We start from the raw sequence: 13,145 nt of genomic DNA on the forward strand, positions 1-13,145 counted from the left end.
ACGCTGTGTTCTTAATTCAAAGGCACATGCCGAGTTAATTATGGTCTTATGCTCTAACCAAAAGTAGGATTTGTGGGATTTCTTTTTCATAAGTCAAAGGATTCAAAAGTAATTTATGAATGATATTGAAATAATGCATGAATTAACAGGCAACATGCTGTTAACTTGGGAGTGTTCAGCACTAAAAAAAAAAAAAAAAAGACATTAGTGGGGTCAGTTTCTGTATCATGTATGTTTAAAGCGGTGCCTAGTAATAAAAGAAGTGACTAGAGCTAACCAGTCTGACCCAGTGTTTGCTTGGTCCTTCAGAGAGAAGAATGGAGTGCAAACAGGAACGAATGAAAGGTTTAGGAAAAAGCAGGTACGACAAAGCAGAAAGAACAGGCGCAAAGACTATAAAAGGCTGGACAAATAATCATTTCTGTAATAGGAGTGCATTGTCTTCACAGCCAACAAAGTGAAATCATAGAAACTTTGCTTTACTGGTCATACACTAAGCTGTGACATAAGCCCAAACCCCGTGCTCTCCCAATATCTACATGACATCACGCATGTTAACTATCTACATGCGCCTCAACAGTCATTGAGCAATAGTATTTTTCCTTTCCCTATTAGGAATGTGCCCATAGAGTTCAACTATCAAAGCTGGGATCACCAGACTTACTATGACGATTTCTTTAGGATTCAATTGACGGCACATTGGATTTATATAGTGCAATTCATCAATGTATTATTATTGTATTTGCAATGGATTCTGTTGACTTCCATTTCTGCCTTTTGTGCTCTTATCCATAGCTATAGGTTTCACAATGGCATGCAAATTTTAAAAAGCAGTATTAATATAGCTCAAGTGGCAGTTTTCATTGGCCTCAGCAAACACAAATATCAGGTATACTGTATGAAAATAAACAAAGACGTTACCCTTTGAACTATTAAGATTATTTCGCTTACAGGTAGGACTCACAGGTGCCTCCCTTTCATTCATCTGTTTGTAGGCAGCTGCTTTGGGTGCATAGTTCATATCTCTGTGATTGTTACTTTGTATAAAAACCCTCCCAAAACTGAGATACATATTAAATATAGCATATGTGAGGAGTTTTCTTAATTAAAAAAAAAGTCAGTCCTGAATACAAAACCTTCCCCCTTACCCACCAAAAAGAAAAAAAAAATCCTTAACTGAGCTAGCAGCAAACCATCCACCAACAGCAATATCTCTGGCAGAACATCCATCCAGGACCAAAGATGTGTCTCCATACAACTAGGTGGCGGATATCAGAAGCTATACTTTATCATCATATTTCTACTGCTGGGATCTGTCATGCCTGCAAAGCAAAACTGATACTCAGCAAGATGAAAAAATAAAGCATCCAATTTTATATTACTCTTTACTTGCATTTATATCAGCAGTTTTGTCACCAAATAACTTATCAGAGGTGCTCTAGCAAGATCTGTGTTATAGCAGTCGACGAACATAAGAAATTCTTCCAGACTGTTGGTGCAATATTTACTTCTCACCTGGATTTAAGATTCCATTCGGCTTAGCTTAGTGCTCTGGTTTAGTTGCAAGTCTGAAGCCAGGTTCCTAAAAACAAACAAAAAACTTCTTTGCACTTTATCAAACTGTCAGTTTTTACCTACATTTTTAAGTCAATGCATTATAGAGCTGGTACTGTAGACTAGGGGTCAGGACCTAGAACCATGAAAACTAAAGACTCGGGTTCCATCGCCTTCACATTCTGAGGCTTAACCTCCCTGGTTTCCATTAACTGGATGCTGTCCATCACTGTGCTAGTGACCTCTGCAGCTAAACTTGTTGCCTTGTTTCCATCCTGAGGAAGGCAGGCCAACCAATGGCCAGGACGTACTCTGATCTCTTTTGTTTCCCTACCAGTACGGTAATGCCAATAAGATTTTTTTAATTTATGTATTTCCTTTTTTTATTATTATTATTACTATTATATTTATATACTTAAATTCAACATATCTTTTTCCTAACTATGCCAACGGGCTTTGATATATAGGGCATGGTTGCTGCTAAGCTGACTGAAGGAAAAATTAGATGACACTATACTTTAAATTACAATTAACAAAGGCATTTTCAATAACTAGAGGGAAAATCTGAAGCTGTTACTGGCATATAATTATGCTTGAACTGCTGACTAGCTAAAAAAAAAATACATATAGAGAGAGAGAGAGAGAGAGAGAGAGAGAGAGAGATGGGAGTCTAACCCAAGAAATCAAACCCAGAAACCCAACAGCAATGGTGAATCTCAAACTGGTCAGCATGAAAACACTAACGTAGAAATGGTCCCAATGAAATTCAATTCAAGGGCTCAGTTTTCAAAATGTAGCAACACAAATGCTCACACTTCTCTCATTTGTGCGTTTCCATCAGTTCACATTTGTGCATTTAACAGAAAATAAATATGAAAATGGTCAATGTGAGAGTGCAATGCAACTTTAATGCTTGTGCATTCATTTGTTTTGTACATTTCTGAAAACAGAACATTAGGGCTTTAAAGTTTGCTCCAGTGAGCACAGGGTTGCCACCTCACCCAACTTCACCACCAGTAGGTTTTGATTTTGCTGCTATAGACTTTTTCACTAATTAAGGCAGGACTACAAGTCCATAGAGACAGAGGGCCTTAACCAGAACTGGATCAGCCTGATGAGGTCATCTTAGGTCAGGTGAACCTTATGAGGGGGGGGGGGGGGGTATTTGATTCTGCACTGGTTTAACATGATGCAGTCAAAGGGGATCTGAGGATTCAGTGGAAATGTATCAGAGAAAGCATTTTTGTTCCATTGAGATGAACAAACAGCACAATATATCAGTCTACATTTTGTAGGATTATCTACATGTCAGAAAGCAATAGTTCATTCTATTATCAATGACATAACCTTTTCTGATTCAATAAATCTGATATCACAAATATACACTGTATATATAAAAACACATAAAAAATACAGATTTAAGTTTATATTATTACAATGGATAGGATATTCTCATTCTTATTTATATAAAAGTCTGTTTGCTTAAATTAAGGTGACCAGATAGTTCTATGTCATATGGTATAGATGGAGCCAGTCTTTGTTTTAGCTTATTGAATCAATGGTCTTATGCTTTCAATCTCTCTAAACAAAAGCAGGACCAAAACAGAAGAGCATCAACGCTATGGAGGTAAAATCAGGACCGACTCAAAACTTGTCCCTCATGACCTGGAGGTATTAGGCCACGCCAGCTTAAATATTTGTGCAAAATGTAAAGTACAAAACACAACATTTTCTCTCTCATCAGTCAATCACTGCTCTAGCTATGGACCTGATTCACTAAGGGTTTTTCCCATAGACACAAAATGGGAAAAAAGCCTTAATCTTTTTTTTTATTTTTCATTTATTATTAAAATGTATTAATCACTTAACATCGGAAGTCTGAGTGATGTACAATAATATTATCAGTGGCCCTAACAGTGAATAAATATTTCAAGGGAATGTACAGATTAGGATTCTTTTATCTGTTATTTGAAAGCAGTACATCAACATTCAAATTTGGTTAAATTGAAATTCTGGCTTAGAAATACATAACTCTGCCTGCTGTGGTCATGGGACAGATGAACGGAAACAGCCTTCTCCACACACCAGCTAACAGATTTCAACAACAGCCCCATGTTCCCCATCCACCAAAGCTACTGTGACTCCCCTTCCATCACCTCATTCAGGATATGCACAAGTGGCTGTCTCAGAGGGCCCAAGATCAGCATGGAAAGATAGGAAGGAGGCATCTAAGATTTGGCAGGAAAAATCTGTCTGCAGACAATCCCTCCCCCCCCCCCCCCCCCCCTTTGATGACTTTTGTAAGAGACTTACCCCTCACCTGCTCGTTGATGATACTGGTTGAAACCCATTGCGGGCAAGAGCCTGGAGATTGAAAGAGCATAATTATCTCTGATACTGATTCCCTATATATTTATATATATAGGGAATATATAATATTTTGTTTGACAAGAATATGTATTGTTCCTCATGAGTGGTGTGGTGTTTTGTTTTTTTTTAATGCTTAATACGTGAGGTTTTTGAGCCATTGATAGTTGGAATTATTTTTAAATGCATGTGTGTGTTGGTGACTCTCCTCTGTCCCATCTCCTGTCTCTACCCTCTTCCACATCTTCCATACCCTTTTACTGTTGCAGCAGTCGTATCACCTTCAACTGGAAACCCCAACATCTCCTGTTAGCTGATCCTTTTCATTACCGTGCATGCTAAAAAAAAAAAAAAATTAACACTTGGTCTGAAGCAGGTGTTAAAAATTAAGCTTTAGCAAGCCCATGCTAAATAGTAGGTGGAAAATAGCATACAATGCTATTTCCTATGCACCTGCTAAAGTCTAGTTCGCATATGATGATCTTTCATTTACAAGTGGGTAGATTTTAATTTAGTATGCACTACCTAACATGTTCTGAGATGGGATTAGTGTGCACACTACAGCCTTAAAGGTGAATTTTAAAAGCCTGGCACGCGCATTAATTAGGGGATGTGCGAATAGGTAGGGCTCACGTGCACAGAGCTGGTTTTAAAAGCCTCCCGGATCTGCTCAAATCTTCCGTAGTACGCATATCTCCAAAGTTTTCAAAAAAGGCTGGGGCATGGGTATTTCGGGGTGTGAACCAGAGATGTGCGTGCAAATACATATGTGCCCTGGTGCGTGCAGAGGGCCCCTGCCGCGTAGCATTACTTCTGCTATGGAGGAGGTGTAAGTTAAAAATAAAGAAAACTAGGCAGATATGCGAGCTTTTAAGGGCCAGGGCAAACTGGGGAGGGTGAAAACTAATAAACTAGGGGAGGGGGGGAACCTCTCTCAACTTGGCGAACTGTGGATGAGCTGGTAAGAATGGGAATGGCGTTGGTGTGCATCCCTTTTAAAATCCCCCAATTCACACAGCAGAACTGGGATTTGCGCGCACATGTGCACACGGCCAAAATATTTTATAACATGAGCGTGTATGTTATAAAACGGCTGCGTCCCTGGGCACAAGCCAACCTATCCATGCAAATTTGAACCCATGCGCCGGTTTGAAAGTTACCATCTTAGTGCACTGTACACTATTTTTTGTGCATATCAATCAGCCTTACAAAGCATGCTAAGCTTTAGTGCACAGGCCCCTATATCTCAAAGCAAACCTACATTCAGAGCGGTATTACTGCGATTAGCATCCTTCCTGTGACTAAGACCCGTCTCCAATCCTCTCTTTCTCTATATGTATATATGTATGGGTGTGTGTGTGTGTGTGTGTGTGTGTGTGTGTGAGAATAAATTATGGGGGGAATCCAGTGGCATCACTAAAATACACATAGGAAAAGATTTTACTAAGAAATCCATTTACGGTAAAATTAAACTAATTGCAGGAAGCATAAGGGAAAAAGTTATTTGCACAACTGAAAAAAAAAAAAAGAGTTATTTCCAGACCAGAAGATATGATTCACGCCTTGTCTGATCCTTTCCCTTTTCCAATACTTCCTTCTAACAAGAGCATCTCTTCCAAAAGGCTGCTTAAGAACATAAGAAATTGCCATGCTGGGTCAGACCAAGGGTCCATTCAAGCCCAGCATCCTGTTTCCAACAGAGGCCAAACCAGGCCACAAGAACCTGGCAATTACCCAAACACTAAGAAGATCCCATGCTACTGATGCAATTAACAGCAGTGGCCATTCCCCAAGTAAACTTGATTAATAGCCGTTAATGGACTTCTCCTCTAAGAACTTATCCAAACCTTTTTTGAACCCAGCTACACTAACTGCACTAACCACATCCTCTGGCAACAAATTCCAGAGCTTTATTGTGCGTTGAGTGAAAAAGAATTTTCTCCGATTAGTCTTAAATGTGCTACTTGCTAACTTCATGGATTGCCCCCTAGTCCTTCTATTATTCGAAAGTGTAAATAACTGAGTCACATCTACTCGTTCAAGACCTCTCATGATCTTAAAGACCTCTATCATATCCCCCCCTCAGCCGTCTCTTCTCCAAGCTGAACAGCCCTAATCTCTTCAGCCTTTCCTCATAGGGGAGCTGTTCCATCCCCTTTATCATTTTGGTTGCTCTTCGCTGTACCTTCTCCATCGCAACTATATCTTTTTTGAGATGCGGCGACCAGAATTGTACACAGTATTCAAGGTGCGGTCTCACCATGGAGCGATATAGAGGCATTATGACATTTTCCGTTTTATTAACCATTCCCTTCATAATAATTCCTAACATTCTGTTTGCTTTTTTGACTGCGGCAGCCCACTGAGCCGACGATTTTAAAGTATTATCCACTATGATGCCTAGATCTTTTTCCTGTGTGGTAGCTCCTAATATGGAACCTTTGTTTATATTTTGGTCTGTCAGCCAATATTTGCACCAGGTAATAGTTATGCCTTAAGAGGACTGAGTAAAATTTAGAATACAGACTTACTTCAAAGCAACCATGAATTATGAATTTTGCATTTATGGTTGCTTTATCATTCTCTGCTATTATAAAACTGAAGGGAAACATGCCTCTGCCAAACTCAGCAGAAAATTAAATGGCTTCTCTAGCTGAAAATGTGCATTCTACAATCATGATCACAAACACTAGTTGTAAAGCTGCTGGATTTACTGAATTTGTAACAGCAGAACACAATAAAAAGAGCCCCCAAAAGTCAGAGAACAAATGATACTGCTCCTGATATAATCAGAGAATTTATTTCAAGATTTTTTGACTTGATATGATCATAATCCAAGAAACCCCGCCCAGAAGCAAATACCCATTTTAGAGATGTGGTTTGTCATCACGATAGCAGATGACAATTTTTCGGCTCATGCATTGCTTCCCCTTTGTGCTGTAACACTGCACCAACAAACCCATGTTGAACATGTGTCAGACAATCTATCAATCTGACAAGCTAATCAGTTCCTAGAGCTTTATAATATACAAATAGGCTAACTGTTCATATTTTCAGTTTCTATACAAGGAATTCTGACAATTACTTAGAAAACAAAAAGTACTACCAATGTTTTAAACAGACAAAATTGTGAGAAAAAATAAATATGTATTCATAACATAGGATAAATGTAAGGAACAGAGGGAGTGCTAAAGAAAACATTAAAATATATAGGAGTCTATTTACTAAGGTGCAGTGTGCAGCAATGTGCAATAACCACAGCTTCCATTGTTATAATGGGGGCCTATTCACTACTAATATACAATAACAGATATGATATATATACACATATATATGTGTATATACACACATATATACACACATACACACAATTTTATAGTACCTATCAACAGACAGATACAGTAGATACCAATGCATAGAGACAGTGGTTAAGATTCTATTTTCCATGTCTATAAAAATCCTAAGAATAGATATTAAAAACCATGTTTTGTTAAACTTACAAAAACTTTGTCATCCATTTTTATTTGTTGAGATGAGAATTCTTCCCAACAGCTCCCTATTTGCTGAATAAAAATGGCAGTTGAAAATGAAGCACTATAATACTGTCTTAGCATCAGAATCAGTCCTTGGTGCCACTAGTAAAATTGGTTGCTCTTGTGCTGAGTGTTATAAAACCACTATTGCCTACCATGTTTTTTCTTACTGGGACAACTAAGCATCTTCAGTGAGTAATGAATGCCCTCTAGGAAGAATGTTGGCTAACTCGTAGATTCTGTGGCATAACAATTTCTTGCTACATACTCAATGGCTGAGAGTACTTTTATTTGTAATGCTCTACATCTTTATTTTACTAAACAAAAGTATTTTGTAGAAGGCAAGAACTGTAGTCTAATGCATAAAGCTAATTGCCAAGAGATCCTGGGCAGTAGTCCAAACTCAGCCAATGACTCCCAATGCAATCTTTGTCGGGTCAATTAATTTCACAGTTCTTGAGTCACCCCAGCAATGAAATAAGGGTGGTGCAGATCCTTACCTTAGATGAGATATTATATTTCAATCGTACTATCCCGGGTGCATGAATGCACTTTGCAACTATTCTACCATGGAAGCTGCTATTGTTGCTGTTTGCCTTAGGAAAATATTTACTTGATATTAAAAAAAAATTGAAATGAACATTATTGGAATGCATACTGTGCTTTTGTAAAAACTGTAATATGTACAAATGGAATATTTGCTATTGGAAAAAAAAAAACAGGTGTAGAATATCTTAATAGAAAAAGAAAATAAAAATAAAAATAGCAAAGCATTGAATATAGCAACCTTTTAGTAAAAACTAGCAGCTGTATCAGAAACCAAAATATTTTAAGAGGTTATCTCCTATTGAACAGTTATATTTCAGTGATTGTATATTATGGAGTAGTTTCTTTATTCATTTGACTACTTCCGGCTGCAGTTTAATTGTGCAGAAGATGACTTTCTACTGTACATGAGAGATGCTAACTGCAATGTTATGCACAGTGCCCAACAAAATCTATTGTTGCTTGGCACCTATGTCCAAGGGCAGTGGTCCAACCAGCTTGAGAACAGGCATAATGCCACCCTAACAGATGGGCATAAGTGTAAGCAGCCAAGAGACTATGTACATGAATCTAGTATGGACGTAGAGGACAAGATTCCCAGCCAAGAACATCAAAACAACATCTGTCCTTTGGGATGTGCCCTCCATAATCCATCTCTGAACTAGATTAACTTTCAGGGAAAAAAAAATGCCTGCACAGCCATAAAAGGTGTGGTTTTGGCAACTATGAATCAGGTGCCATGCTGTGCAGAGGTACAGATAGGCATTATAATGAAGTCTCTGGTACCTTCTGCCAAGCAGTTGAACGCCCCCAAAAGAATGGGCCAAAACAAGCTTCTGTGAAGAGCCAGCAACAGTTGATGCTTTTTCTACATGATCAAAGTTGAAAAGAAATCAAACAGGAGTCATGGGGTGCAGCTCCATGAGCCCTGATGTCATGGAGGAGAGGGAAAAAAAAATGAAGGTAAGACGAAGTAGCAGACTTGGGAGGGCAGACAGAGGAAGCAAAAAAAAAAAAAAAGAACAGCAAAGGGAGAAAGACTGGCACTAGATGGGGGGAGGGAAAGGAAAGAGTGAAATGTCAGGAGAAAAGGAAGGAAATAGTGAGTGAAAGGAAAGAATATATTAGAAAAGAGCACCAGTGAGAAAGGAAGACAGGGAAGGGATGAGTCGAGAGGAAGAAGAGTAGGGAAAAGGCTAGAAGGAACAAAGCAAGAGAAAAAAAACATCAGGTTAAGTCACCTCTTGGACACAAACCCCGTGCTCCTTTATATTCAAATGCCAGGGTTTTATTTACAGACCCAGCGCTCCCCAGGTTGCTTCCCTGGTATTCCAAATTCAGGCCTACCCTGCAGCAATGGAGCTCTGTACAGCTTTCAGCCATCAAGTTATCCAAGCACTGGGCCTTTCCCAGCAACCCCTTCTCAGATGGATAGGCAGACTAGATAGGCCACACAGGCCTTTTTTCAGCTGTCATGATTATATGTTTCTAAATCCCACAAGGACCAATTCAGATCCTCGGGTGGTGTGGTGGAGGGCAGCACCATAATCCCAGGCGAACCCTGGTCTGAAGCTACCTCAGTTTAATTCATTCTGTGGCCTCAGCAACGGGGCACCAGCCTTTGACAGGACACAGCCCCTAGGTTCAAGGCCTGTCCTCATCCCTCTCAAGTGGTAACCTCTGGGTAACCCCCAATAGAACCTTCAACCTCCCCCCCAGGGTCCTTTCACCTCCTGACTTGCTCTATTAATTGTATTGCCTCCAATGAAACTGAACTTGAGGATCCCTTGTCATAACCTGATCAAGGGTTTCCTGTAAGAAAGCAGAGGTATCAGCCAAGACAATTAAAACCTGCTATTAAAAAAGAAACAATTTCCTTCCTGGAAGTACTCTGTGTATAACCTAAAATGTAGGTCATATTGGTGTAGGGATTTTTTTTTATTTTTGTAGTTCTCTAGATGCTGAAAGCAAGCAGCAAGTTTGGCTGCTACTCTCTGTACTAAGAGGTCACCATACCCTTCAGTTTTTCACCCCAAGTTCACAATGCAATCCTGGTATGTAACCCAGTCCTGATTCTACGCTCTTTCAAGGAAGGAAAAGATGGATAGAGCTTTCTCACTAGGAAAATTTGTAGAGCCAGAGTGTATAGATGAGGCCGTCCTTAAAGGACAGTGAAGCGTTCTGGTGGTAGTGGGCTGGGGATGGATAATTCCTCCAAATCACAACTCTAGCTGCAGACACCTGCAGGACAGGTTTTCGATCTCCTGTGCCTGGGCTTGATATTTCTCCTACTGCTATTTCTGCAGGAGCCCATACCTTTGTGGCAGCTTTTCATTTGGATGCGGTAGCCCTTCTAGTTGTAGCCATTGTAGGGGGGTTACATACCGGCATGCAAGCCTTTAAGGACAGCCTTATCTATGGATCTACATATCTTCCTAGAGAGAAAGCGCTATCCATCTTTTCCATCCTGAGAGAATGAAGAATCAGGATTGGGTTACATACCAGGATTGCAATGCAAACTTGGGGTGAAAAACTATAGGGCATGGTAACCTACTAGCACAGAGGGTTGTAGCCAAACTTGCTGCTTGCTTCCAGCATCTAGACTACTCCAAAAATAAAAAAATCTCCCGTACATAAAAGCTTTGTATTCCCCCCCTCTGGCTGCTTCCTACAGCAACTCTGGCCACCGTGAGTCTGGCAATGAAGTAAAGGGGGGTTTGGGTAACCTTAGGATCCCTTCCGGACATGAACACAGTTCACCTTTCATATTCCAATGCCACGGTTTTATTTACAGCCACAGGTTTCCTTTACAAATAACACCAAACCCAGTTCAGCAGTCCGATACTCACGATAGATGTTTTGTCTGAGTCTGGTCATAGCAGGTTGGAGCAACGGAGGTTTGCCTTCACTCTACAGCCCTCAGACGTCATGTTGGTTGAACACTGTGCCTTTCCCAGAAATACTTTTTTAAAACACTGGGTCCCGCCACTGGTGCTCCCCCAGGAGCCATCCTGCATTAACACTGGTCTGAGGCTGCCTCAGTTTAAACTACTGTGTGGTCTCATAAGCAGGGCACCAGTTTTTGATGGTGTCGACCCTGGTTCAAGGCTCACCAAATGCCTTTTTAGTCCTGACACAATATAAAGCGTGTTGAGAAGCGAGCATCCGGAAAAGGTATTCAAAACCAGGCAATGAGAGAGAACGTGCCATAAACAGTTTAACCCTAAAGAATAATGTTTGGTTGATCTACAGAAAAAAGCAGAAACATCTTCAATAAAACAAATCAACTGTATTGCTGAAAATATACTAGACTAGTCTATATCTTGCCACTGAAGAGGATTTCTACAAACAGAGGGGGCCATTTACTGAGCTACATTAAGACTTTACCGCATGGTAAACAGCATTTACTGTGCAGTAAATGCTTCAACTATTGCACAAGTAACATGTGGTATTTCAAATACCGAGCGTTATCTCCCCCCCAAGAAACCTAGCACAAATGCATGCAAATCAGCTCCTAAATAGGTAGATTTAATGCAAATCAACTAACGTGGCTTGCCTCAAAGTTTGGAAGCCACGTTATTTGATCAAAAGTTAGCTCTGCCTCAAGAGCTGTAGCTAACTTTCCTCAGGTGCATCATGAACCTATGGCTCCTTGGCTCAGTCCCTAAAAGGACTGGTGTGGCCTCTGGTGCACGCCGCCTCCAACTGTAAAATCAATCCACCCTCCGCCATCCCCTGAGGCAGGAAACACGCCAAATGTTTAAAAAGTGCTTGGAAGATGGCCCCCCACCCCCATTCTGAAACTTCCCTTTGTAAAATACTTGTGGTCCCCCCCATCCTTCCCAGCCCCTCTTGTGTTCACTCGACTCCCCTGCTACCCTGGAAGCCTTACTTTAATGTGCTGGACTCCTGCAGAAGCCTGCAGTGATCCCTGTGCTCCCGAGCTGCCACCAGTGCTGGCCTCGAGCACTCCCTTTGACCCGTCCCACCACGGAATGGTGTTGGCCCCAAAACAGAAGGAACCCTGTGTGCAGGCTTCTACCCTAGACCACCAGGGAAACCAAGGAGAATCACGAGGATGCAGGGGAGACCAAGGGGGGCTCAGTACATTTTTACAACAGAGAGAGGTTTTGGGACAGGAAAGTAGGATCAACTTCTAGCCCCCCCCCCCTTTTTTTTTTTTTAAAGAATGTTTAGCCACCTCACAGGGTGGCAGGGGAAGAGGGTTCAAAAAAAGACCCCCTACCAATTTTTATATCCCATCGCAGGGGGGAGAAAGGTAACTCTGTCCCCTTTAAAAGAAGGCAGCCCTAAGATCTGGGGCAGCCATCACACCATATGGGTGCGTAGCTACTTGGCTGGGGTATTCTCCCCGGAAGGATTCACTAACCCAGTACCGCAGGCTAGTGAATCCTACAGTATTTTCCCTTTTGGGGAAAGTACTATAACTTAGGAAATAGACCCCAGACTCTGGAGTCTTAACTTTGAAAGTAGCATTTAAGAGGAAGCGATGCAGAGTCCCTGAACCCATAGTGACGTGCAACCTTTCAGAGTGAGAGTAGGTAGCATGTGAAAGGTGTGAACACAAAAGCCTGAATTGGGAAATTACTGCAAAGCACATTTTTAAAAAAAACCCAAAAAACCAAGCATACATGTAGCTACATTTTCAAAGCCGTCCTTTTTCTTTAAAAGCTCAAGATACCTTTATTCTGATCTTTAAAAATATGACATTGTTTCTAAACTTGGAGAAATGGACCTATTTTAAAATGAAAATTGAATCCCTGTGTAGTGTTTTTATTTTATCACTGTAACGTACAAAAGGACCAATAGTAAAACTGTAAATCTGGCAAGTAAATGATCCCCAGCTATGCCATGTTTCCTCTGCTACCATTTTCCCCCTCTTTCCCCTATCTTATAAAGTGCGAGGACTTAACTGGTTAGATCAAGGCCTTTGAATATTGACTGGGCTGAATGGCTAAATTTAACCACTTAAAATACTATGTGGGTTTGGGAGCAGGACTAGTTTGAAGAATATAGTTAGATGGCTAGATTAAGGAAAAATTTCAGCTGAAAACCTAACCAATTAGGTTGGGCTGAAAATGCACCGAAAGGTAATTAGCTTGTTATCTTGTCCAGTCAACAGGT

The 13,145-nt window shown here is 40.5% G+C and overlaps 1 protein-coding gene across 5 annotated transcripts in view; it reads right to left on the reverse strand.

The window, feature by feature from the left end:
* The window catches only part of SOX6 (SRY-box transcription factor 6), a 780,471-nt gene that overhangs the window by 590,034 nt on the left and 177,292 nt on the right, over nt 1–13,145 (reverse strand). For 4 of the 5 annotated variants that reach the window (XM_029582789.1, XM_029582793.1, XM_029582790.1 and 1 more), the window contains exon 1: nt 1,178–1,238. In XM_029582789.1, coding sequence (XP_029438649.1) covers nt 1,178–1,230 — 53 coding nt within the window. In that variant the 5' untranslated portion in view covers nt 1,231–1,238. Of the gene's footprint in view, nt 1–1,177; nt 1,239–1,515; nt 1,583–13,145 lie in introns of those variants that run through there. The other variant, XM_029582791.1, reaches the window with a different exon arrangement.

Source organism: Rhinatrema bivittatum, chromosome 17, assembly GCF_901001135.1.
Source record: "Rhinatrema bivittatum chromosome 17, aRhiBiv1.1, whole genome shotgun sequence".
NCBI lineage: Eukaryota > Metazoa > Chordata > Amphibia > Gymnophiona > Rhinatrematidae > Rhinatrema > Rhinatrema bivittatum.